This window comes from Schistocerca serialis, chromosome 2 (genome assembly GCF_023864345.2).
Source record: "Schistocerca serialis cubense isolate TAMUIC-IGC-003099 chromosome 2, iqSchSeri2.2, whole genome shotgun sequence".
In the NCBI taxonomy this organism is placed as follows: Eukaryota; Metazoa; Arthropoda; class Insecta; order Orthoptera; family Acrididae; genus Schistocerca; species Schistocerca serialis.
In genome coordinates, this window is record NC_064639.1 from 359,535,698 (window position 1) to 359,562,584 (window position 26,887).

The window sequence follows — 26,887 nt, forward strand, 5'->3', positions numbered from 1 at the left end:
GAAAAATAAAATATTTATTCTGAACACATGAAGAACCAGAAATAAACATTCTGGATGTGTTAAATACACAGTTAACTAGTCATAAATCAAATCTAGCTGATGGTATCTTTTTGTAAATCTGTTGCTAATATACTGATGTGGGTTGTTCTTTGCTTAATATCATGTAGTCACAACAGTGACAAGTCTTACCTCCTGCAATTTGAATGGTCTATAAACCGGCCCTCAGTGATGCAGAATGGATGCTGTGGTGCATGAGTGTTGGTGACAGCTGGTGTCACTGATGTTGCTTGAACTGGAGATGATGCCACCTGTTTTGTTTGCGAAGTTGCTGTGGTAGCTGGAGGGTTTACATGAGGAGGGCTTGTGACGCTCTCCTAACAACAGGAAATTTAACTGCTTCACAATGACACACATAACAACAACATTATAATAATGTAGCAAAAAGTCTTGATGAAATGTTATAGTTTGATTACTACAAACGCAGGATCCAGTTGTGTTGTATATTTTTTGCAACACCAGGAAGTCGAAGTTTATTTGTTGTAAGGATGGAAAAACATTTTATACAAAGCAGGTAGGCTGGGGACATGCTATCATGGAACAAACTGTGGTATGCTTATAAGACATTTTGTAGTTTTAACATTACACTCTATATGTATCATTTATTACATAGTTATGTGCATTTCATAACACTGATCTACATAGTAAGACACTTCTCTTGCAAAAAGCAGATTTTATGAAATGTTCCCATTTAATATACAGAAGTAGTTGTTTCAGTATGTTATGCATTTGTAACAATGAGGCTTGTAACAGTGTTTCACTGCAACTTTACATAGTCTGTAAGAGCTGTAGTTTACTGTGTACTGGGTTCCATTTCTTATGTGAAGATTAATGAGAATGCAAGAAGAGAAGTTTGTCTTTCACCAGACAGAGTATTCAGCATACACTGGCGACTCACCAATTCTGGAGATTCGTCACTGTTAAACAAAAAAGATCAATACTGTTAAACAAATAAACAAGTTTTGAAAAGAAAAGAGAATGTTGTTATTAATTTAGGAACTCATGGAAATGTGGAGTGTAGTTAGTTATAAAACTAGCAGGTTTCGAACTTAGACATTTAGGGTAAAATGAACTACTGATATGAGGGTTGACTGAATAGTAATGCCTCCACCTTTGTAACTCCTCAATAGTCGGCAGCATTGGTATGCAGCAGGTACTGGCTTGTTCCATAGCCTCTTCTCTACAGCTCCAGTTGGCGGGAAGCCTTTGCACTAAACAGTTGTGTTGTTACAGGGTAAAGTATGGAACCCTGTGCAGACGGTTGGTCAATACAATTTAAGCAACATGCAGTCATTGAATTTTTGACAACAGAAGGTGTCACCCCAAAGGTGGTTCATCAGAGAATGAAAGCAGTTTATGGTGACTGTGTTGATGTGAGTACTGCATGTCATTGAGTGAGTAAGTTTAAAGATGTTGAGGTGGGAACATCTGCCTGCATGACAATCAAAGAGTTGGACGTCCTGTGACAGCAACCACTGAGTTTCACAAGCAAAATGTTGACATATAAATACAGGATGATTGTCATCACTCAGAGAGAATTTTCAAGCACAGTTGGCATTTCACAAGAAGGTGTGGGTCACATTATTGCTTTGCTTGGCTATTGGAAGATCTGTGCACAATGGGTAGCCTGGATGCTCACTAGTGAAATGAAAGGACACCACCGTACGGCATCCTCCATACAGTCCAGATTTAGCACCGTCTGACTTCCATCTGTTCCCAGTAATGAAAGATGATCTGCGGGGACATCATTATGCTTCTGATGAAGATGTGGAGAGAACTGTGAGACTGTGGTGCGGAAACAGAGTGCCGACTTCTTCCATGACAGCTTCAGAAAACTTGTTCACTGTTGGCAGCAATGTCTCCAATTCGCTGGTGATTATGTGGAGAAGTGGATATTGGTAATTAAAGATCGCATTCTAAGGATTATTTGTGCATTTGATTTATTAAAACGTTCCCATCCAAACCCAATTAACGAAGGTGGAGGCATTACTGTTCATTCAACCTGCGAATCATTTGCTTGGGAATATGTGAAAATGTGTAATTCTTATTTGTAAGTATTTCATGGATAATATCAGTCAGAAATGAATCAGATTTTATTCAAACAATAATACAGAAATTCTGGTGCTTTCTTAAACCCTATAATTAAACTACCACAGATAATTTTATGATTTACGACTGGGTGTTAAGTACTTATACACGCAGCCTTTCTTGTATATACTGTTCCAATTAGTCACTGAAACACACATTAACCTGAGAAGAAGAAATATACTAAAAATTAAAATTTAAAAATAAATACATAAAATGGTCACTAGATTAGCTGGTCACTGCAGCTACGCATACCATCTGTTGGTATTCCTTGGGCTTTCTGATCGGCCCAGGAGCCATCACAATAGCAACATGTCTGCATGACCTATTGGAATGATGCAACACATCTGTTCGTATAAAAATAATGGAAGCAGTAAAAGTAACTGTAGTAATCTGCTGTTTACTACACTCACCAACCATACCAGACATAAAACAGGCTGCTGTGGCAAAAGTAGTGTGCACACTGACATTAGATCAGCATGTCTGCAATTATCTGAGGTGGCTGCCAAGGGCAGACCATCAGCAACCGCCATCACGAGATCTGCTATGCACGTGCAGCAAAACACCAGTGACACAAATGTTAAATCTGTTCCACACATGTAAATACTGTCATTGTATGCTAGTTGTATCTCTTTTACAGTCATTTGTTTCCTTGTGTTCCTATTTAGAACACAAGTGGCAACATTGAGGGTTGAGTTTTTGTGTGTTTTGGATTCTGTATTTTTTCTGCTGTTTGGCTCTTCCATGGAGGCTTTACTCCAGTCACTTTTGCACCAACTTCAGGTGCATATGGCTATGTTGGAACAGCAGTTGGCTGCATTATTCAGGCTAGCTCATTTGATGAATCTGTGAAGACTGGTAAGCTTATGAGAAGTGGCTTTACCAACATTTCATAGTGTTCCAGGTGCCCAACACAAAGGTCTGTAAGGCTTTTTATTTATTGTGAATACACCATCACATGTATCACTCATTGTACCAATTAGCTCCTATGCAAAACCAGCATCACTTTCTTTTGACAATCTGTGTAGTTTGCTACCATCCTATCACCACAAGCATACACATGTGGTCAAGGCATGAGTTGAATTCTACCACTGTCACAAGCAGCTGCAGCAGTTGTTCCAAGTTAGGGTGACCAAGCTTTTTGACCTCAGTCATAAGTGCCAGTTTGGAGCCTTATGCACACATTATGGTCAGAGAGACCATCATTTGCATGGCTCCAGGAAAGGAGGTGCTTCAATGTACTCTTCAGTTTGCAGAACCTGTATTAGAAGAGGTTCACAGTTGTTCAAGGCCTCCCATGCTGTGAATTACTAATTAGAGGCTTGGAATGATGTCACCATTGTTGACAATGTTGTTGTTTTGTGCAGCATTAACAGGCACCCTGCCCCAAGCAGTGGGCCTCTTGGCATTTGAAAAAAAAAACAAAAAAAACAACGGGTCACATAGCAGAGGTATGTCGATGTCTACCCCCGCCCCATCCCCACCTCTACAGGAGTCATTACAGGAATCAATGGACATTAATATTCACACTGTTTCATTGCCATGTTTTCCATTATCTGAAGCCCACAACAAACTTTCCATTGAAATGTGTTCTACAAGTCACACAGGGGCCACTGTGTGTCTACTCAACGCATAGTTGTACACCAGGCTAGGGTCCCCACTGTGGCAATTTTTGAGTGTCAATTTGTAAGCTGTAACAAAAAGAAGTTTTCTGTTCTTGGCCAATTCATAGCCAGTTTATAAGTCAGTTGTCCACTCCATTACATAATTGGTGATAAATGATCAAGTACTAAATATTTGCTTGGGTTAGTTACCTTTGCAACTTTTGGTGTCTCTGTTGCTGATGTGGTGCATCTGGTGTCAGACCAAAAGCCTTATCATGAATTGGATTCCTTGTGTTCTGAATTTTGTATCTATTTGATCCAGAGTCAGGTTGTGCAAACAATTTCACAACATACATTGCCCTCAAACCCTCTGACCACTCTCATTTTTTTGGGAGGTGTGGCTTTTGCCAGTAGCTTTAGGTGATCAGGTTAAGATGGGCCCAGATTGCTTAACATCACTGGGAGTGATAGGACTGATTTCCTGAAGTGAGTGAACTATGCTCTTAGTGGTAATAAAGAAGCCATCCAGTCAGCTCCAACCCTGTGGTGACTTCAAAGTTATTATTAATGCACAGGCAGTCATAGACACCTACTTCCTGCCTCGTCTGGAGTAGTTGCTCACAAATTTGGCTGGGGGACAATTCTTTTTGAAAGTCGACTTGGCTGAAGCCTACCTTCAGACTTCATTGGACAAGGCCTCAAAACAGTTTGCTTGTAGTTAATATTCATTTCAGTCTCTATTAGTATCAGTGGGTAACGTTTGGGATCACTAGCACACCTGCCATCTTTCAACACTTTTTAGAATAGGTTGTGACAGTTATCCCTCAATGCATAACTATCTTGATGATATCATTGTGACAGGTGCCATGACGGAGGATCACCTACCTAACTTCTGTTTTCTGTTTACTGTTGTGCAAGCTGTGGGCCTCAAATATAATCTTGCTAAGTCTAACTTTTTCCAGCCTTCCATTGTTTATTTTGGTCTTGAAATTTCCCAGCAGAGCATGTGGCCCATGGAACAATATGTCACTGCCACTACAGCTTTGCCCCATCCTTCTAATCCATAGGAACTTCAGACATTCCTCAGAAAAGTGGCGTATTATCACAAATTTATTCCCAGAATGGGTAGTATCACCTGCCTCTTGCATTTGTTGCTTCAGAAAAGTGCTCCTTTTGTTTGGTCTGCAGCCTGTCAGCATGCTTTTATGCAGTTTAAGGATAGTCTTCATTTTGCACCATGTCTTGCAACATTTCATTCTGGTACGCATCTGCTCCTGGCCACGGACACATCCCAGTATGGGCTGGGGGTGGTCCTCAACACATTGGTGTGGTCATCCGACTGGCGACCAGCAGTGTTTTCGAAATCCAGGATGAACCTGCAGCACTGGGACAGGGGAACTACATAACTCCTAAAGCGTGCGCATGTAAACATGCCCATCAACACATAGGGGAAAGGGATCAACTGGCTGCCCTGACAAGGTCTACACCTGGCCTCCACCCTCAAATAGGGTCTAAACTACCCAGAACAGTTGATGCTGTCACAGTACTGAGGGCAACAAAACAAATACGAAGATTTGCATGTTCAGTAAAATAGGCAAAGAGGAGCATTGTACTTTTTCAAGGAAGAAGCTGGAACTTTTAAATCTGGAGAGGATCATGTAGAGAAACTGGCTCAAGTTGAGAAGAACAGTTGACCAAGCATTGGGTTGCTATGTGGCTAGCAGAACATGATAGCAGGAAACCTCCCTCACTGAAAAGAAACTTAAAAAAAATAATAATAAAAAAAAACAGTGACTACTGCATAATGTGTGTAAAACGGAGTATAGCACTATCAATAGAAAGACGCTGAGAAGGACATGTAACCTTCAACAAATATTGTTGCAGAATCTTATGGAAGGACTTCCACAAAAGCCAAATAAATTCTGGTCATTTGCAACGGTTCTTAGTGGCACTAAAATTAGTGTCTATACACTCACAGATGACCCAAGTAATAAATCCAAGATTATCAATGCAAAAGCAGAAGTGCTGAACTCCAGTTTGAAATGAAGATAAAGGAGTACTGCTGCAGTCAATTCTTTCACTATTGCAAAGATAAGTCACATAGATATTTGTATCAGCTGCACTGAGAAACAGTCGAAATCACTAAAACTGAATGAGGTTCTATGGGCCAATGGAACTGCTGTCACATTCTACACAGAACTTGCATTTGAATTAGCCCTTCATCTAATTATAATAAACATAAATCCCTTGGAAAAAATTTTAATCAGCAGTTGGAAGAAAACAGGGTCACACACATGGGCCAGAAGGTAGCACAAGTGACTGACAAAACTACTGTCCACTATCACTGCGGGCCATTAAACTTTAATCTTCCTTCTGTTTTCTCCAATATCACTGACATCAATCTGTCTTGCAAAACCAAACCTGTGCTTTCCTGACATGACATCCTGAAATCAATGAATTAAGGCATTGGGGGGGGGGGGGGGGGGGATGCAGGATTTCCTGATTTTTGGTAAAGCATTTGACTCAGTACCAATGATTATTAGCAAAAGAATGTACATAAGGGGTACCAAATGAAATTTATGACTGATTTCAGGGTTATACCATGTTAGCCTAAACATTTCTCTTACAAACATGTTTCCTCCTCCTTCTCCTACTTAGTTTCTGCTTCTGAGGAGGCCGAAACACCCCAGGAGTGATGAATCTATATACTTTGGTTGGTTGGGTGGTTGGTTGATTCAGGGCAGGGGACCAAACAGTGAGGTCATCGCTCCCATTGGATTATGGAAGGATGGGGAAGGAAGTCAGCCATTCCCTTTCAAAGGAACCATCTCAGTATTTGCCTGAGGTGGTTTAGGGAAATCATCAAAAACCTAAATCAAGATGGCCAGACACAGATTTGAACCATTGTCCTCCCAAATGCAAGTCCAGTGTGCTAACCACTGCACCACCTTGCTCAGTCATGCTTTGGAAAGAAAGGCATGTGTACCCTTCATTACTTAAGACATCTGCAGCACAATCAACCTCATCAACAGCTTCCAGTGCAATCTCTGCTGTATCAGCAAATAAATTATTGTCTGCAGTTCCACTCTGCTTCACACGAAAACCACCAGCACATGTGCTTGACTGTACATCTGGTCCAGACTCTATGCCCTCTAAACATCACCCATTATCACCCAATGAGGCTGATACTACTGTACTTAAATCAGCCACGTTGCTATCCACACATTTAGTTACTCTAGTACAGACTAAATTTATGAAGGGAAGAAATCACATGGGAAGAGAATGGGATGTGTAAGGGCTTCCCAGTGAAACTTTTGCAGCACAGTCAATCTCCTCAACAGTTTCCAGTGCAATCTCTGCAATGTCGGCAACAAAATTAATGTCTGCAGTTCCACTCTGGCAACATGGATCTAGCAGGAAACGAGATTCCGCAGTATCTCAATGCGAACATGAAGAACAACAGTACAACTGCACACACAACAAAGAACAAAGGTGTGATATTTGTGCAAGAAACCATTATTGATGTTTGATGATGGGCTCAGGCCCAAAACTAATTAAAGTGAAATAAATCAGTCATTCAAAAACTGTGGTTGGTTGAAATTTTTTCTTCAGTGATATTTTATGGAATATCCTAGAGAGGAGCTCACTTATAGCAATGAGTTGATTCAGGAGTGGCTGTTGAGGTTCTGGAGGCAAGAGTATAGGCTGGCTGTATTTACAATGGTTGCATATCTCTACAATGTTATCAATGAATCTGAACCAGACAATGGGTTAAGATGGAGACTGGATAGTAGAGTTTTCCCTATGTTATATAAACAGACTGGTGCAGAAAGGAGCCTATGATAGTTCTTCGAATTTCTAAATCTTGTCTTCAAGGAGGAATAATTAATGTCAGAATGTAGTTAACCAAAATAATTATAAAAGGGGCAATTGTTCTGAAGTCAGGAGGATGTTGGGAAAAATAAATTCTATGACAACAAGACAACAGGCTAAGAGAATTTTCTTGTACAGGATTGAAGCATCAGCAGTAACAAAATACATACTGTTTGCGATATTTAAGAAGGAAGTAAAGAAGATTAAAGTTTTAATCCCCTGACAACAAAGTTGTTAGAGAGAGTGGTTGTGGAATAGTCTCATCACAATGTCTTCTGTATTGCTGTGGTAAGTGCCACACTGCATACTGAGCAACTGGTTTGATGCACCTGATTCTCAAGTTTCTCTCATAGCAGAGTGTAATACCTCCAATCATTCAGATAATCTGTAACTGGCACCTCTAATTAGTAAGTTGTTGACCACTTTCCAATACAGCACTGCTGTGCTGCCTACGGGAGTTGGCAGGGAAGAGGTGGGGAGATGAAGGGCTGCTACTTGCAGAGTCAGGTGGCTGTGCAGGGGTGCAGGTTGGGGAGGAAGGGGTGGGGGGACAGTTGGTAGAGGGAGGGGAAAGGGAGGAATAAGAGGAGAGAAGGAGAAGAGACTAGTGGGTGTGTTGGTGGGACACAAGTTGTGTGTACTGCTGAAGTGGGTGTTGGACAGAGGCTAGCAAAGTTTGAGATGAAGGGGGTTATGGGAATGAAGGATATAGTGTAGTGAGCGTTCCCACCCTATGCTGTTTAGAAAAGCTGGTGTTGGTAGGAAGAATGCAGATGCTACAGGCTGTGAAGCAGTCATTGAATTGAAGCTTATTGTGTTGGGCAGCACTGGGTGATGCACCTGCCTCTTACGCACAGTTTGATGGTGGCCATTCCTGTGGACAGACAGCTTGCTTGTTTGTTGTCATGCCCATGCAGAAAGTGGCACAATGGTTGCAGCTTAGTTTGTAGATCACATGACACTGGACTCGCATTCGGGAGGACGACGATTCAATCCCGTCTCCAGCCATCCTGATTTAGGTTTTCCGTGATTTACCTAAATCGCTTCAGGCAAATGCCGGGATGGTTCCTTTGAAAGGGCACGGCCGATTTCCTTCCCCATCCTTCCCTCACCCGAGCTTGCGCTCCGTCTCCAATGAACTCGTTGTCGACGGGACGTTAAACACTAATCTCCTCCTCCTCCTCCTCCTGTAGACCACATGGCTGTTTTCACAGACATCCCTGCCTATGATGGAATAGGAGATGCCTGTGACAGGACTGGAGTAGGTGGTGATGGGAGGATGTATGGGTCAGGTCTTGCATCTAGGTATACTGCAGGAATATGAGCCATGAGTCAAGGGGTTGGGAGAGGGTTGGAGTAGGGATGGACAGGGATATTGTGTAAGTTTGGTGGGCAGCAGAATACTATTGCAGGAGGGGTGGGGAAGATACTGGGGAAGGATATTGCTAGTTTCAGGTCATGACTAGAGGCAGTGAAACCCTGGTAGAGAATGTGAATCAGTTGTTAAAGTCCTGAATGATACTGAGTCAGTCATGAGAGAAGTGCTCTTTTGTGGCTAAAGAATGCGTATGTGGGAAGTGGTATGTGATTCGAGAGAGAATGCACACGAGATCTGTTTCTGTACAGTGTTGGGAGGGTAATTTCAGCCTGTGAAAGCCTAAGTGAGACCCTTAGTATATTAGGGGGCTGCTTGTAACTACAGATGTGATGACCTTAGGTTGCTTGACTGTATGAGAGGAACATATTGGTATGTAATGGCTGGCAGCTGTCAAAGTGGGGGTACTGTTGGTGGCTGGTAGGTTTGATGAGGAGGGAGGTACTGATGTAGCTATCTTTGAAGTTGAGGTCAGCATCAAGGAAGGTAGCTTGTTGGGTTGAGGAGGACCAGGTGAAGTGAATGGGGGAGAAGATGTTAAGGTTCTGGAAAAATGTGATAGGTTGTCCTCACATTCCACCAGAACCTCAACACCTTCTGATACATTTGCTTCACCTGTCTCCATCCCAGCAGATTGCAGCTCACATCAAGTGCAATCACAGTCTACAGTTGGGGCTTAGCGCCTGAAGACAGTGGCCATGTGTGAATGAGTTGTGCTTGTGTGTGTGTGTTTGTTTTTTCATTGGTTTTCATTGTGCCTGTCTGCAACTAAATGCTTCCTATTTGTGGTGAATAAGAAGCTATCCTCATATTGTTGTAACCTATTAATGTGTCTTCTGAAATTATATACATTGCATATTTAAATGTAATTTAGCTATATGAGTGGACACTGAAGTAATTGATCAAATTTATGGAATAAGTGGAAAAAATTTCTCTGCTGTGTAATAATAAGCTGACACAATCCTTGTGAAACAGCTATGTAGAGAAAGCATAGAATTAAAAAAAGGAGGAGGGGCAGAAGAAATCAGAATTTCTTTACGAGGTCAAATGAAGTCACACCTGATCTCATTTTTTCTAAACATTTGTGGGATTCTATAAGAATAAGAGTAAGAATCTTTATTATCTGTTCAGTATTTTCTTATACAATGGGCTTCATCAATAAGTTCAATTACAGTATAAAGATGGTTATATTCTCATAACAATGTATATATAAATCATATGAATATTAGTGTAGTACAATATCACACATTTGGAATTTTATGTATTGTTAATTTTACAATAAAAAAGAAAACATTATACAGATTTATATTAAGCGGGGAGTATTCATGTTGATGACACTATGTCATTATCATATACATGTTGACAATACTATGTCATTATCCTAAGCTATTGATACAAATATAGAGCACTCGAAATAGGTCTATTATGCTTATATGTTAGATAATGTTTTTCCAAATTTAGTTCCTACTACAGACAGAGGTACCTTTCTCTATATATGGTATAGTAAGAGTACTCACTACACTGTCTAAGAGTTTCAATGCACTAAACAAGCAGCTACTATTTATAACTCATTAAATAAGTTTTTACTCTACAGAGATCCTGTTAAGAATATGTTCTTCAGCAACTGTAAAGTAGCAGATGATTACTGTTAGTAATGATTCAAACAATGTGCACTTAGTCTTTCATAGGGTATGTGATCCTGTACTGATCAACAATGAATAACTCACTGTGCTAATAGCCATCTGCGTGTGTAAATGAGTGCAATGTGAAGTGAATTACAATACCTGTTGAGAACAGCCTGGCACTTGAGACTCAGGCAGACACATGCGGCGAACAGCGTGGAAGGCAAGTCCTGGTCCACACATCAGGCGACGGGGTTGTGCGCGATCACCAGTGCACTCGATGTAAGCTCGGCAGTCACCCTCCACAGGCATCCGACCACGACGGCTCCCACAGCTATCATAACAAAACGTATAAATAATGCTGCCTTACCCTTTCTTTTCTATGGCTGCTATCTCATTTATATTCTAGATCTGGAGTTGAATTTTAACTGAACTGGACAGACATAGCCAGAAACAGGGATACACTGATGAGCCAAAACATTAATGACCATCTGTTTAATAATGTGTTGGTGCAATTTTCAGACAGAATACAGCCATGATGGATTCAACACGTCCTTGGTAGGTTTCCAAAGGTATGCAACAACATATGTCACCGCTCAGATCAGGCAATTACCACAAATTACAGGCTGGTGGTTTGCAGTCGACACCTGATATGTGTTCCAACCGGTACAGGTCATGGGCGTTTGCTGGCCAAGACATCAAAGTGGCTTTAATGCCATGTTCCTCACACCACTGCAGCAAGAGTCTGACCTTGTGACATCAAAAGTTATCCCGCTGGAAGGTTTCATTGCCATATGGGAAGACATCACACATGAAGCGATGCAGTTGGCCCTCAATAATGTTCGCATAGTCCACAGCTTTCATGGTGCCTTTGATTACTACCATGGGTGCCATAGAAGCCCAACTCAACATACCCCATCACATAATTCTGCCCTCACCAGTCTGCATCTGTGGCACTGTGCATGTTTCAAGCACCTAGATTATGGTGTGTAAGGACAAAACTGTTGACCTGGTGTAAGAAGAAATGTGGTTCATTTGACCAGGTGACCCATGTCTAATAATCTATGGTGGAAGCTCAGAGATGCCTTGCCAATTGTAATTGATGATGTTGTTGGGTCAATATGGGAACAAGTAGGGGGTCATGTGCTCTGGAGTTCCATGTTCAACAATGGCGTTTGAACAGTGTGCTCTAAAATACGTGTGCCTGCAGCAGCATTGTGTTCTATCATCAGATCTGCCACAGTTCACTGTCCATCCTGCTTTACACAGCAGGCAATACTCTGGTCTCCATGCTTTGTGATGAGACATGGATATCTAATACCATGTGGCTTGCTCATTATTTCATCATCCTCCAATCACATTACACAGATGCTAATGACAGTAGTATGCAAATAGCTGACCAGCTTCACAATTTCAGAGATTCTTGTTCTCAGGCTCAGGGCCATAACAATCTGACTTCTGTCAAAGTCACTCATATCAGTGAATTTACGCATTTGTGGTCATTATGTTCGCTATAAAGACCACCAATTCATCTCTGTTCCACTTATATTCTTTCCTTACTGCATCATGTGACTGAAACACTAGGAGAAGACATTCAGTCTTGTGGTGGCAGTAGTCATAATGTTTTGGCCCATCAGTCTATAATAAATGATTAATGTAAACAAAAGGCTGAACAAAACATGAAAAATTAATGTTGTCTTGCTCTAATCACCTGTGCATGGCCTATATATGTATTTAGTGCATTCTGTGACTGAAAATCTTCCACTTAAGTAACTTGAAATGAGATGCAGATGTCAGAGTACTATGGTGATGTTAATGACACACTTTTGTTGTAAACTGAGATTTGACTAAAATGAAAGGACATAATTGGAAATGATATGTACTGAAACCTATTCAAGAAAACCAATACTTTACTATACTCCACTAATTCCACATGAACAACTTTGACCGCACCAGCCAGCAATAATGTCCAAGTGCTGCCTCAGGAATGGTACCCAGCAATGACTGAAATGAGACATTGCCTACAAGCACTGTTTTCCAGTTTTTTTTCCATGCTCAAGTTAATGTCAGTTGCCATGCTGTATGATTTCTGGTAGGGTAAACAGACATACACCATACACAATGGCCTTAATGATGCAATAATATGCATTTTACATCAGTAGAAACTTTCAGGTTTTTATAAATAAAAAACAGACAGCAACACAATCAATTTGTTACAATATAAATGGTGCAGCTAAAATTTTTAGTGAATTGACCAATACCCAAAGAAGGACAGATTTTGAATTTTCTTATATAAAACTGAGCACTGGGGCAGCATGCTCAAAAGTACCAGGAATGTCTAAAACAGTAAGCAGAAGCAGCTTCATTTAGCTAACCAAATATAGTGAGTTCAGAGCCTAATGAGATAGTGCAATGGAGCAACTGATAACGTGGAATTTTGTTACACAATGAGAAGGATGGTGATGTACATGCAAACTGTCAGCAAATTTTTTGTTTATGACTGGATAAAATGCTTTTTATATGGAAAAGACACTATTTATGATGTGTCACGTTCACTAACTGTTGACAGCCACAATGTCAAACAAACCTGAGCATATTCTGCCACAAAATCAGTTGCTGCCTCTGAGACTGAAATAGAGATTAGCCAAAACAGCTTTAATGCTGTCATTCAGAGATATGTTTATTAAGAGGTAGATCTATTGCACATTTGGGGCATATAAATTGCCTGACAGGCCGAAGGTAATACAGATGGAAACTACTGAGATTTCATTGACCAGCAAAATTTCGTAGGGCTTGATATGAACACATTTTTTGTGAATACACTAATTAATGTCTGCTTTTGTCGTGTAAGTGAAGTTTTGATGTTCGTAAATGAATTTTAGACTACATCTCAGATTATCTGAAATCCTACTGTTTCTTATGCCTACTTTTATGAGCCAGATGTTCCAAAAACATTATATTGTAAACTTAGTACCACAATTTCCATCAAATTAAGTTAAAAGTAAATAACATGCACTTAAAGAAAAAGAAAACATGATAAATAATTACCGTACTGTTTGTTTATGTATAACTTGAAATATACTGACCTGTAGGCTTAATGAACAATGTATCTTTTTGTGTATTTACATCTTTTATTATTGCTTCTGTCTTCAATATTTTTCACCAAGAGTGAGAACTTTGCTTGCTGTCAAAGGATTGTGGGATTTATTGTGAATCTTACAAGCAATGTTTCTTCAGGGCTGAGTGCAGTGAATGAGCACTTGGGAAAGTAGAGAGACCCTTAGCTGTGCTGGGCTGTGTCAAGTGCCTTTATGCAGGGTTTTCAGAAAGGAAGTTTAGCTAGTAATAATGAGTAAGACAAGAGACAGTCTGAACAGGGTCTTTAACATAAGTAGTGAGCCGGATAAGATAGCCTTTCTGACTCTGTGAAACCAATGTGCAATTTGTTAAACTGTTAAAACATTGTGACTGGCCATGCCTCACTAAAGCTGCAATGAGGATTAATGTGAGGCTGTAGGTGACAATAGAGACAGTTGTCTTCATACACATTACACTGACACCAAAAGGTGGTGGTAGTAGTAGTAGTAGTAGTAGTAGTAGTAGTAGTAGCTTTATTCATCCGTAGATCTCTTTTTACAAGGATATAAGACATGTTAAGGTATTTACAAGTTTAGACCAATTTAAAATAAGCTAATTCGTATACACATACATTTACAGACTTCTAGTTAGAGATAATCATTAGATTTACTCCTGGTATACTATACTTTTTTCACAAATAACTTATTAAATAAAGTAATGCCACACTGTTCACTCATATCTCACTATCAGTCATCGCACACACTATACAATCATTGTTTCATAACACTTCACTCACCACACACACACACACACACACACACACACACACACACAAGCGTGCGCGCACTGGTGATCTGTGATCTCTGGGCCATTTACTGTGCCACAACTTCCCATTTGCTATCCTGAAAAACTGAGTCAGCATTCCTCTATAATAAGTGACATGTTGAGCTCAGAAAGAGAAAGAGGTGTTAGCATTTTGCAATGCATAGCTTGGGAGTAAGTTTTTCTAGAAAACGAAAAAAGAAGAAAAAAACATAGTGTGAAGGTGTTATGTGGAATGTTGGATGTTTTATAATCATTACTATTATTTATTTGTATAACATTTTTTTACCAAACCCCTACTCTGTTTTATCTAAGTAATCCTTCAATGTATAAAATGTATTGCATAACAGGTACTTTTAGCTGCCTTTTTAAATAAGTGTATTTTTGCAATTTCTTTTATCTCTTTTGGTAATTTATTGTACAGTTTTATTCCTTGGTAGAAAATGCTGTTTTGAGTTTTATGTTTACTTTTTCTTGGCAAATGTAAGTTGAGCCTAGCTCTTGTTCCATAGTCATGGACAGAACCATTTGTGCAGTAATTATCAATCGACTAACATTTTTGGTTATGATTCTTATGGCTATTTTATGGAGTTTGAAAATTGTGTTCATATTTAGTGCATTTGTTCCCCAAAAAAGAATGCCACAGCTAAGAATTGAGTGCACATTAGCATGTAACTAAAAGACACTGCATCTTACACACTGATGATAGGATTTTTAGAGCATAACATGCTCATGACATTCTTTTTGCAAGAACCTTCATGTGTTCTCACCACTTCAACTGAGAATCAGTATTCATTTCTGGAAATTTTGCATTTGTTACACAGTCTATAGAGGTGCCAACTACATTTAATTTAAGATTTTCTTTTTCCATCTTCAAACTGAAATTCATGGCATTAGTTTTCTTTATGTTCAATGTCACCTTATTGCTTATTGACCAATTGTAAACTTCCTTGGGAGTTTCATTTGCTTTCTCTGCAAGGAGTTCTCTTCTTTTTTCAGTGACTATAATATCGCTGTCATCAGCGAAGAGAATTATTTCACCATGAGTAACATGGAAAGTCATTGATGTATATCAGGAATAGTATTGGTCCTAATATGCTACCTTGTGGAACCTCTATATTAATGTATTTTTGTTCTGATATGTGTTTCACTAAATGCTTGGATCTATTTGAAGTATATGTTATCACTACTGTTTGTACCCTATCTGCTAGGTATGATTGAAACCAGTCATTAGCTACCCCTCTTATTCTTAATGCTTCTGATTTATTTAATAGAATCTTGTGGTCAACTGTATCATAGGCCTTAGAAAGATCCAAAAATATGCCTTTGACACACTCATCTTCGTCAAGACCATGAAGTACAACCTTTGTGAATTCTATTATGACTGACTCCGTATTTTTGCCACTTCGGAAACCAAACTGTGAGTTGTTTAAAAGATTGTGTTTATTCAGGTAATTTATTAATCTGTATTTCGTAATTGCTTCTATTATTTTTGAGAATGGTGACAGCAGGGAAATGGGCTGGTAATTTTATGACCAAATTTCTCTAGCTCCATGGTTACCATTATTTTGGGATGTCATGAGTTCAAATGATCCAAGAAGCCCTCCAGTCTTTCCCAGATGTGGGGCCACATGACGAATGTGTCGTCCACGTATCTGAAGAAACATGTCAGCTGGTAGGTGACAGTTATAATGGCCTCATGCTCAAACTTCTCCAAAAACAGATTGGCTGCTACCGGAGACAAGGGGCTACCCATCACCACTCCTTCAGTCTGCTCACAGAATTGGCCTCCACATAGGAAGTAAGTTGATGTTAAAATATGTTTGAAGAGATCCAGCAGAGCTTCATCAAACATCTTACTAATAAAACTGAATGTGTCCTAGAGTGGTATCCCAGTCAACACAGACACCATGTCAAAACTGACCATAATGGCTGCATCTGATATATGGCCACAGTTTGTATTGAAAGCCAAAACACCAGTTTCTATCTACAGGCCAACAGTTGCCATCACCCAGCGCACAAGACCAGGGTACTTGGAACACTTTGACACTGAGCCAAGACATTTTACAACTTAGACAGCTTGACAACAGGGTTGGAACATCTTCAATGAGTGTTCACTGACAATGGATATTCGATCAGGGACAACTGCAAAGCGTTATGTCCCACCAGATGACCCAGTACAATGGAAGAGGTACAAGAAGAAGAGACCAAGAAGCCCACTTTTCTGCTGCATGCAGGGACTATGTCTGCCAAGTTCAGCAGAATCCTGAAGAAACACGAAATCAAAAGTGTGGTCTACCTACCACCAGAACAGTGGACTTAAGATGTATGGAACACCAAAGACATACTAGGTTAGGGAATGCCACAAAATCAGCAATATCAAAACACTGCCTTGTGTATGAACACACATGGGTTACAATACAACCAGGATCCTGGCCCAGACTCCCAGATTCTGGGATAGTGTCTAAATGAATCAACAGAAATCAAGATGGCAGAAAATATAATCACTTAGGAAGGAGGGTATCAACTCAACACTGCTCAGAATCTGGCATGAGAAGTACTACAGAAACAGTGGAAAAAAGTTCCCATTTCCAGTAATGAACCACAGAAAATTGCAGGCATAAATGACAGGCTCAGACCACCAGAGTACTAGATAGTGACCACCACCTCAGCACACACTCATGAGATATGGAACAATGTGAACAATCTGAGACCTCAGGGATTGCATCTCATGGGCACAGACCTAATATGGAACACTGTACAGTGGTCTCTGCTGCAAGAGGCTGCTGCAGGAGGTACAGACATAAAACTCCAGCAGCAGTGCGGGGTTGCAGGGAGTGCTTCTCATGGGCATGGACTGAATATCAAACAACAGGAGATGGATACCGCTAGGAGAGATATCTGCAGTGGGCACAGACGATGTAGTGAATATCTACAGCGGCATGAGACTGCAGGGTACAAGCCTCATGGGTGCAGACCAAATACAGGATATCAGGTGGTGGCTGCCACCAAGGGAGACAGTTACAACAGGTGAAGATGGAACAGGGAACACCTGGAGCAGTGTGGAACATGCCCTGTGGAACACGCCTCACAGGTGCACGCTGAACACAGAACATCAGGAGATGGGTACCACTGTTAGAGACAGCAACAGTGAGCATGGATGGCATGGGGAATGCCTATAGTAGTGCAAGATTGCAGAGAACATGCCTCATAGGCATGGACTGAAAACAGAATACCATGATGCAGCCACCACCATGGGAGACTGCAGCAGTGGGCATGAATGGAATGGGGTACATCTGCATGCCTTGTGAGCACGGCCCAGAGAGGTTATACCCGATCCGGAGAGGATGGTAGAAGGAACTCCAGGCACTGCTCGGGCATGAATATGGGACCCAGTCTGTCAGGTAGCCAGTCTCAGGAAACATTTAATGAAGACATCAAGTTCCAGTGTGGAAATATCATTTTGGGAAGACATGGACCACCAGCGGAACACCCAATCTCAACAAGATGACAATGATTCACTGGGAAGTCTATAAGATTGTACCAACATATCCATATTTTATAACTTCTTCAACCTGCCCATAAATGATAGAATTGAATACATAAAAAAGTATGCTTATTAGGTATCACGAACAAAAAGCCACAGCTGCAAGTAAAAATATAATATATTAAAGAACTAAAAATACAGCAATGACATAAATATAAAGAAAAATGTCATGGATGAAATCAGTAGCTTTGTTATAAACATTTCTCACAGTTTTGGCATACCACAGTAGTTCAAAAGGGCAGGAATTTTAAATGAAAACTGAGCATCAAGTGGTTACAGATGCAGACAGGGACCACTGCTATGTATCTTCAAAAGTTCTTGAACACTGATCATTCCATTCAAATAATAAAAGCTGTTGGAAAAATCCGTCAAACAACAGACATACTCAAGATCTTTTTCTAAAAAGTACAATCGTTGTTGAAGAAACAGTACTCTATAATTGGCTTTTCTGATTTTCTGGATTTTGGTCAGTTGACTCAGTGCACCTGCTGTTACTTCAGGATAGTGAATTTTCAATTCTTCAAAGTGCAAATTAAGCTGAAAGAATACCTAAACTGAATAAGTTAAAAGAAGTTTAAATTACAGGTAACTGCAAAAGAATCTTTGCAGATTATTCTGTTGTCTGTAGGGAGGTGACAATGCCAGAAGACTATAGCAAAGTGCAGCAAGACATGTAGAAGATTGACGATTGTTGCATTAGCTATTAATCAGTTTCAAAAAGAAATCTCCTCTTTCATATCATACTTGCAAGTGAAACCAATCAATTATTGATGAAATTATTTAATTGGATAGATAAAAAAATCTACTCACCAAGCCGTGGAAGAATACACACATAAATAAAAGACTGTTGTGACTGGCAAGATTTCGGAGCCGGTGGCTTCTTCTTCAGGCAGAAGAGTTGAAGGCAAAGGAAGAAGGGTGAAGGAAAAGTACTGGAGATGTCTAGGAAAGGGGATAGATTTTGGGAAAGTTAACCAGAACCGTAGATCGGGGGAGACTTACCATATGGGTTAGGTTCCCCTGACCTGCAGTTGTGGGTGACTTTCGCAAAATCTACTCTTTTCCTGGACTTACTGTATGGGGTAAGTCTCTCCTGACCTGCAGTTCTGGGTGACTTTCCCAAAATCCCTTTTCCTTCCCTTTTTCCTTCACCCTTCTTCCTTCTCCTTCAACCCTTCTGCCTGAAGAAGGAACCAGTGGCTCTGAAAGCTTGCCAATCACAACACTGTTTTATGTGGGTGTTCTGCTGCCACTTGGTGAATAGATCTTTTATCTATCCAATTAAATTATTTCATCACTACTTTCAAATGAGCAACAATTTCTTTCTCATGGCTTGTGAAATGCTGTCTATTTCCATTAGTGATAATCTTGACTCAAGAACTACTTCCCTTCATGGAGAGTTAAGTAACATGCAGTAACAATGTATTGTGGCTGCACACACTTTTGCATTTACACTCAAATTGACCCAGATTACAATTACATTGTATTTTTCCTCGGTGATGAAATGCAGAATTACTTAAGGGTATTTTTTAGACCAGAACTAGGAGGAAGTGGTACAGAAACAATATAGGTGGAAAATTTTCCATTTCTCTAGACTATTTAAACTGAATTTTGTGTGGAAATTTGCAAAAGTACACATATCAGTAACAATGCCAATAAAAATGTGCACAACAACATTTATCAGAAAATCCTCCCAGACTGTTCAGTTTCTCACTCATTACCATTAAAAACCATAGTGAGCCTGAATTTCTAAACTCTTATTAATATCACTGCAGTAGCCATCAGAAAGATCGCGGGAGGCACACATCGGCACGGTGCATCACGGACAGTAGTTGCCGCAAGTAAAGTCCTGTTCACCAGAGGACACATGAGAATTCGACTGCGTCCTCTGCCGGCGGAACAACAACAACTCAGGCAGCATGGGCCGTGCCCAATCAGTTCATATCAGACATGCCTAGCAGACAGTTCCTGGTCTATACTAGGTGAAGTGCGACGGAAACGTGAATCGTGTTACTACACAATTGGCGACGAGTAGGGTCGTTCTTTCATATGTTGCGTCATTGTTCTGGTTTCGCAGCTTATCCACAGCATGGAGGATTTAGTGCGGGTTTTGGTTGAGCAGCAGACGGAGCTCATGGCAACCATGAAACAGGTGCTTCCGGCGTTGTTCTCCACGCAGTCTGCTTCAACGCCGTTATGGGTATAGGTATGATGAGACGGCGGAGGATTGGGACGCATATGAACATCACTTTTGGCAGCATTTCCAGGCGTTTCGTGTTGCTGATGCGGAGGTATGTCGTGCTCATTTCTTGTCTTGGATATCTCCCTTGCTGTATCAAGTTTTGCGGCAGCTAGCGCTGTTGCAGAAACCCTCGTCCTTGTCTTTTCATGCATTGTGTTCATTGCTGTCTTCATATTATTGCCACTGCACGCATGTTGTGCGGCTAGGGTCGAGCTCAGTCAAAGCAAGAAACAGCCCAATCAGTCTTACCGGGCGTGGGCCGCTACCCTGCACGGTTTTAGTCGCAAGTGTCATTTTGCCATGGAGGAGTTGCGAGATTCGTATGCCCTTGTAATGGTGCACGACGTCATTGTTCATTCGGCCCCTGATAGGGAGGTCCGGCAACAGGCCCTGCAGTTGGAAGACCCTTCCCTTGAGGAAGTCCTGTCCATTGCTCAATCGTATGAAGTCTCTCATGCCACTGGTCAACAGTTGGAAGTGTGGTGTGACGTTGCAGCAGTTCAGGGCAGCACAGCCACATCCACTGCGTCTGGGGTGGACAATGTGCGAGCGGTACAATCTGGCCGTTACGGCCGCTCCCGCAAGGTGCGTAAACAGAGTTACGGCCACCAGCCCCTGATACCGTCCTGTGCGTCGTGCTATATACATCATGATCGGTCAGAGTGCCCCCAGCATTGGACCGTTTGTCACAAATGTAATAAAAAAGGACACATTGCTAAAATTTGCCACTCAGCCTCAAAAGAATCGAAGGAAGCAGGTACAGAGGACATGGACATTGACATACAGGAAGTTTCATCAGGCCACGCTCCTGACGCATTGGCACACAAACTCTTTATCGAGGTGTCGGTTCAGTCGCGCCGATTACAACTGACAGTAGATACAGGTGCGGCAATTTCCTTGTTGAATCCACAAACTTACTCTGACCTTGGGTCACCCCCGTTGGCGCCAGTTTACCGGCATCTACGCGGTTATGGTAAACAGTTCATTCCCCTACTGGGTCAATTCACTACCGACGTTACTGACGTATCAGTCACGTGGCCTCTTACTTTTATTGTTGTCAGTGATGCGAGCTCTGCTAACCTTTTTACATTGGATGCCTTTCAATGTTTCGGTTTTTCTATTGCAGACACCGTACAGTTGGTCTCCGAAGATGTTCCCTATCAATCATTGGAAACTTTGATCTCTGACTTCAAGGATATCTTTGAGGAGGGCCTGGGGCGTTTTTCAGACTTTGAAGCTCACTTGACGTTGAAGGCGTCGGCTCGCCCACGTTTTCTACGTGCGAGGCAGATCCCCTTGGCTCTCCGCCCTCAGGTAAAAGCAGAGCTAGACCGGGTGACAGTCCTCGAGGTCATTCTTACCATTTCTTCTAGTAGGTGGGCTTCGTCCCTCATTATCATCAGGAAACCCTCAGGAAAATTACATCTTTGTGGCGATTTCAAGGCCACCATTAATTCCCAATTGGTGGTGCACACCTATTCCTTGCCTCGTTCTGATGAATTGTTCGGCCAATATTGTTCAAAAATCGATCTTTCTGAGGCTTATCATCAGATACCACTTGATAAGGACTCCAAATGGCTGGTGGTCGTCAACACCCGATTTGGCCTTTACCAATACCAGCGGTTGACCTTCGGAATATCCAGTGCCCCAGCGATATTTCAGCGTTATCTTGAGCACGTCACGTCGACAATCCCTCATTGTATTAATTACCTGGACAACATAATTGTCACAGGCCACAGCACGAAGGAACACTTGCACAACCTTCGAACCCTCTTTCTCAAATTCAGGTCCGTGGGCCTGCATTGCAACCTGCGTAAGTCGAACTTCTTCCAACCATCCATTGAGTATGTGGGCTACACCATCTCCAAGTTTGGTCCAAGGTATCGTCAACCTTCTGCGGCCTGCTTCTCTGAAGGAGTTACAAGCTTTTTTAGGCAAGATTACCTGTTACCACCGATTCATTCCCAGGGCTTCCACCATAGCCCACACCCTGTACTGCCTTCTGTGCAAGGGTGTTCCTTTCGATTGGTCGCCTGCATACAAGCGAGTGTTCACATCGTTGAAGGGCCTCGTCTCGTCAGTGTCTTGTTTGGCTACTTTTGACCCCAATAAGCCATTGGTCCTGGCTACAGATGCTTCGCAGTATGGGGTGGGGGCAGTCCTGGCCCATTGCAACGCGGATGGCTCCGAGCAGCCACTGGCATTTGCGTCTAAAACTCTTAGTCCCATGCAGGCCCATTACTCCTAGGTGGAAAAAGAGGCTTTGGTCATTGTCTACGCTGTTACCAAGTTTCACCCTTTCTTGTATGGCATGAAGTTTCTGTCAGTCACTGACCATAAGCCATTAATATCGTTATTTGGGCCCGCCTCTCAGATTCTGGATAGGGCGGCCCACAGACTGCAGCGCTGGGCCTTGTTCCCCTCTAAGTACCATTATGACATTCATTTTCACTCTACCGGACAGCATGCCAACGCCGACGCTCTTTCGGTGGGAAGTGGCAGCTGACCCAGTTTTCCAGCAAGTCGTTCACTTCGTTCAGCAGGGGTGGTCGTCCCGACCTCCAGGCCAGGCCTCGGACCCTCTTCATAATTATTTTGTTCTACGAGACCGCCTCTCAGTCTTGGAAGGAGTTCTCCTTCTGGCTACCAATGATACAGCTCCTCGCGTGGTTGTTCCTGCAAATTTGCGAAGGGAGGTCCTCACGTTATTACATGAGGGGCACTGGGGTGTTTCTTGTACTAAAACCTTGGCTCGCAGACATGTGTACTGGCCCTGTATTGACAGGGAAATTGAGCACTTGGTGGCCGCCTATTCCCAGTGTGTGAGCCAACAGGTGTCTCCCAGGTCAGCGTTCTCTTCATGGCCACCTGCAACCCAGGCATGGGAACGTGTTCACATAGATTTTGTGGGCCCATTTCTCAATGGCTTTTGGCTCATTGTCATTAATGCTTATTCCCGAATCCCATATGTGGTTCGCTGCTCCGCAACCACTTCAGAAGTTGCAATCCAGGCACTCGCAAAAATCTTTTCAGTGGAAGGTCTGCCAGTCACCCTGGTATCGGACAATGTACCTCAGTTTATTTCGCAGACCTTCCAGGATTTTTGTAGGTGCTTCAGTATTCATCACGTTTGCTCTCCCCCCTTTCATCCAAAATCGAATGGGGAAGCCGAGCGCATGGTGCGCACATTTAAGATGCAGATGAAAAAGTATGTGCATAAATTTCCTGCGGAGGAGGCGTTGACGTTTTTCCTGACGGCATACCGAACCACATCGATGGGAGAACGCAGCCCCGCAGAGCTCCTCCATGGGTGCCAACCTAGGACTCTGCTGCACCTCCTCTGGCCTGGTCCTCACCAGTCTTCGGAAAACGGGGTACCCGGCTTTTCACCGGGTATGTCGGTCTGGGCACGTGGGTTTGGTCGCAATCCATGTTGGATACTTGCAGTGGTCCTGCACTGCAATGGCCACCGGCTCTATACCTTGCAGGTGGGGGACCGGGAGGTACGTTGTCACCAAAATCAGCTACGTCCACGTTTGGGCACCCACCCTCCGACCCCTCGGGCACCGGCTTCCCCATTGCCAGCCCCCGTGTCGTTTACTCAGGGGACGCTACAGCCCCCCCCACCTGTGACTCCACCACACTGTGATGGTTCTCAGCCTTGGTGGCCTCCAGTAGCTCCAGCACCAACAACGCCATCATTAGAGATGCCCCGGCGAGAGCCAGCCCCCCTCGCAGGCCCGGTTTCTCAGGAGGCTGGTTCACCTGTGGTCGTCCCTTCCCCATCGTCCTCGCCACTGGGTCTGGCCCCTCCTGAGGTGGACCAGGATCCGGAGTTCGATGGCTTGTCACCCGTTCTGTCCCGAGCTCTGGTGGTGGGGCGACGGGGGCCTCTTCGTGTGGGTCACTTCCAACCGTATTCGAAGGTTCGGGCTCAAGTGTTGGCAGATCCCCCCGACTCCAGCCTTCCAATGGACGTGGAGGTCATTGCTACTGCACGATGCTCCACCTTCCAATGCAGTGGATCACAGTGGCTTCACTCCCCAAAGGAGGAGGAGTGCAGTAGCCACCAGAAAGATCATGGGAGGCGCACATTGGCATGGCGCATCACGGACAGTAGTTGCCGCAAGTAAAGTCCCGTCCACCAGAGGACACGCGAGAATTCGGCTGCGCCCTCTGCCGGCAGAACAACAACAACTCAGGCAGCACGGGCTGTGCCCAGTCAGTTCATATCGGGCATGCCTAGCAGATAGTTCCCGGTCTACACTAGGTGAAGTGCGACGGAAACGTGAATCGTGTTACTACAATCACAAAATAGTTTACAGTGAAATAAGTGATCAAATGATAAAATAATATTTAATGCTGAAAATAAATAAATGAATTTTCACTCTGCAGTGGAGTGTGCATGATCTGAAACTTCCTCACAGATTAAAAGTGCATGCAAGACTGCGACTTGAACCTGGGATCTTTGTTTTTTTGTAGGCACGTGCTCTACCAGCTCAGCCATTTAAGCACAATATACGAGCCACCCTCACAGGCTGGTAATGAGTTGTGCTTGGATAACTCAGTCAGTGGAGCAGTTGCCTGTGAAAGGCAAAGGTCCCATGTTTGAGTCTCAATATGGCATAGAGTTCTAACCTGCCAGGAAGCTTCAAAAGCAATGGAATTTGGAAGGTCATTAAACAGCAAACACAGATAAAACAAGTATATGCATAAAAACATATAGGGGAAGAACAGGGATAGGTTAGTAAAGGATCCACACAACTGTACCTTCATCAGTGAGATGGGGGCAAGATGCCACCCACAAAGGAGTCATGAAAACAGCACAAAAATTAAAAATCAGCACACATGGATGAAGTGCCAGTCTGTGTACTGGCAGAATGCACAGGCATAATATCAGCTTTCATAACTAACATAATAAATAAGTCCTTCAGCTAAGGTATCTTTCCAAGGTATCTAAAACAAGCAAAATAATTTAATTGGATAGATAAAAATATCTACTCACCAAGCAGTGGCAGAACACACACAAAAAAGACAGTTGTAACTGGCAAGCTTTCAGAGCCAGTGGCTGCTTCTTCAGGCAGAAGGGTTGAGGGGTAAGGAAGAGGGGTGAAGGAAAAGGACTGGAGAGGTCTAGGAAAAGGGGTAGGTTTCGGGAAAGTCACCCAGAACTGCGGGGCAGGGGAGACTTACTGCAGGGATGAGAAGGAAAGACTGATTGTTGGGGATTGCATTGGATGATATTTGAAAACCTGAAAGAATTAAAGGTGGAAGACAGGATGATGTGCAGACAGAGATTATTGCTCAAATATCATGCGTGAGGTAATAAGAGTGAAAAGCTAATTGCATTGTGCGTAATAGAGGTGGGAGGGGAGCAGTGAAAAATAGATGGGCAAGACAATAAAAGTTGTAGAAAACTAAAACGGTGTGAAGTAAAGAGTAGTTGCTGTGAAGAAATGCTGGGTCAGAAGAAATTAATGTAAATTAAGGCCAGGTGAGTGGCAAGAAACTGGTGTCTGGGGGAAGAATCCAGATGGCACGAGTGGAGAAACAGGCATCAAGGTCACGTCTGTCATGCTCTGCAACAGGATATTGTGAGTTGCCAGTATACACCCTATGCCTATGCCCATTCATCCAAATTGATAATTTGATAGTAGTCATCCAGATGTAGAAGGCCAAACAGTGTCCGCATATAACAGCTGGTATATGATGTGTGTCATTTCACAGGTGGCTCTCCCTTTGATAGTATATGTTTTGCCAGTAACAGGGCTGCTATAGGTAGTGGTAGGAGGGTGCATAGGGCAAGTCTTGCAGCAAGAATGATCACAGGGGTAGGAGCCATAGGGTAGGGAGATGGGTGCAGAAGGAGCATGGGGTCTGACAAGAATATTGTGGAGATTGTGAGGATGACAGAAAACTATTCTAGGAGTGGTGGGTAAAATTTCAGACACAATGGATCTCACTTCAGAGTATGATTTTAGGAAGTTGAAGAAGCTGATTAACACATTCCAGACCAGGATAATACTGAGTCACCAGTGGTGTGCTCCAAAGCTATCTTTCGTACCAGGATTGGATGTGATGGCTCAGGAAATCTGCTTTTTAACTAGGCTGGTGGGGTATTTACGTGCAGTGAAGGCTGAGGTGAGAACAGTGGTGTATTGCTGTAAAGAGATTGCATCTGAACAAATACATTTGCCTTAGATGCCAAGGCTGTATGGGAGGGAACATTTGACATGGAAAGGATGGCAATTGTCAAAATGTAAGTTTGTTGGTAGGTTTAATGTCGACAGAAGTGTGTAGCTGGCCTTCGGTGAGGATGAGATCAACATCAAGGAAAGTGGCACGAGATTCAGAATGGGACCATGTGAAATTAAATTGGGAGAAGGTATTCAGAGATTCCTGGAATGTTAGCAGGTTAGCCTCACCATGAGTCCATACGGTAATGACATCATCAATGTATCTAAACCAAACCAGGGGCTGAAGACTTATGGATCCCAGGAAAGTGCCTTCCAAGCAGCCCATGAAAAGGTTGGCATAGGAAGGAGCCATCCTGGTTCCCATGGCCATACCACTGATCTGTTT

General features: G+C 42.5%; 1 protein-coding gene across 3 annotated transcripts in view; it reads right to left on the bottom strand.

The window, feature by feature from the left end:
• LOC126457178 (uncharacterized) overlaps positions 1 to 26,887 on the bottom strand; it is a 175,628-nt gene that overhangs the window by 23,180 nt on the left and 125,561 nt on the right. The window contains exons 7-8 of one of the 3 annotated variants that reach the window (XM_050093262.1): positions 10,779 to 10,950; positions 190 to 374 (exon numbers count right to left, since the gene is read on the bottom strand). In XM_050093262.1, coding sequence (XP_049949219.1) covers positions 190 to 374; positions 10,779 to 10,950 — 357 coding nt within the window. Of the gene's footprint in view, positions 1 to 189; positions 375 to 623; positions 975 to 10,301; positions 10,619 to 10,778; positions 10,951 to 26,887 lie in introns of those variants that run through there. The other 2 variants (XM_050093264.1, XM_050093263.1) reach the window with 2 other exon arrangements.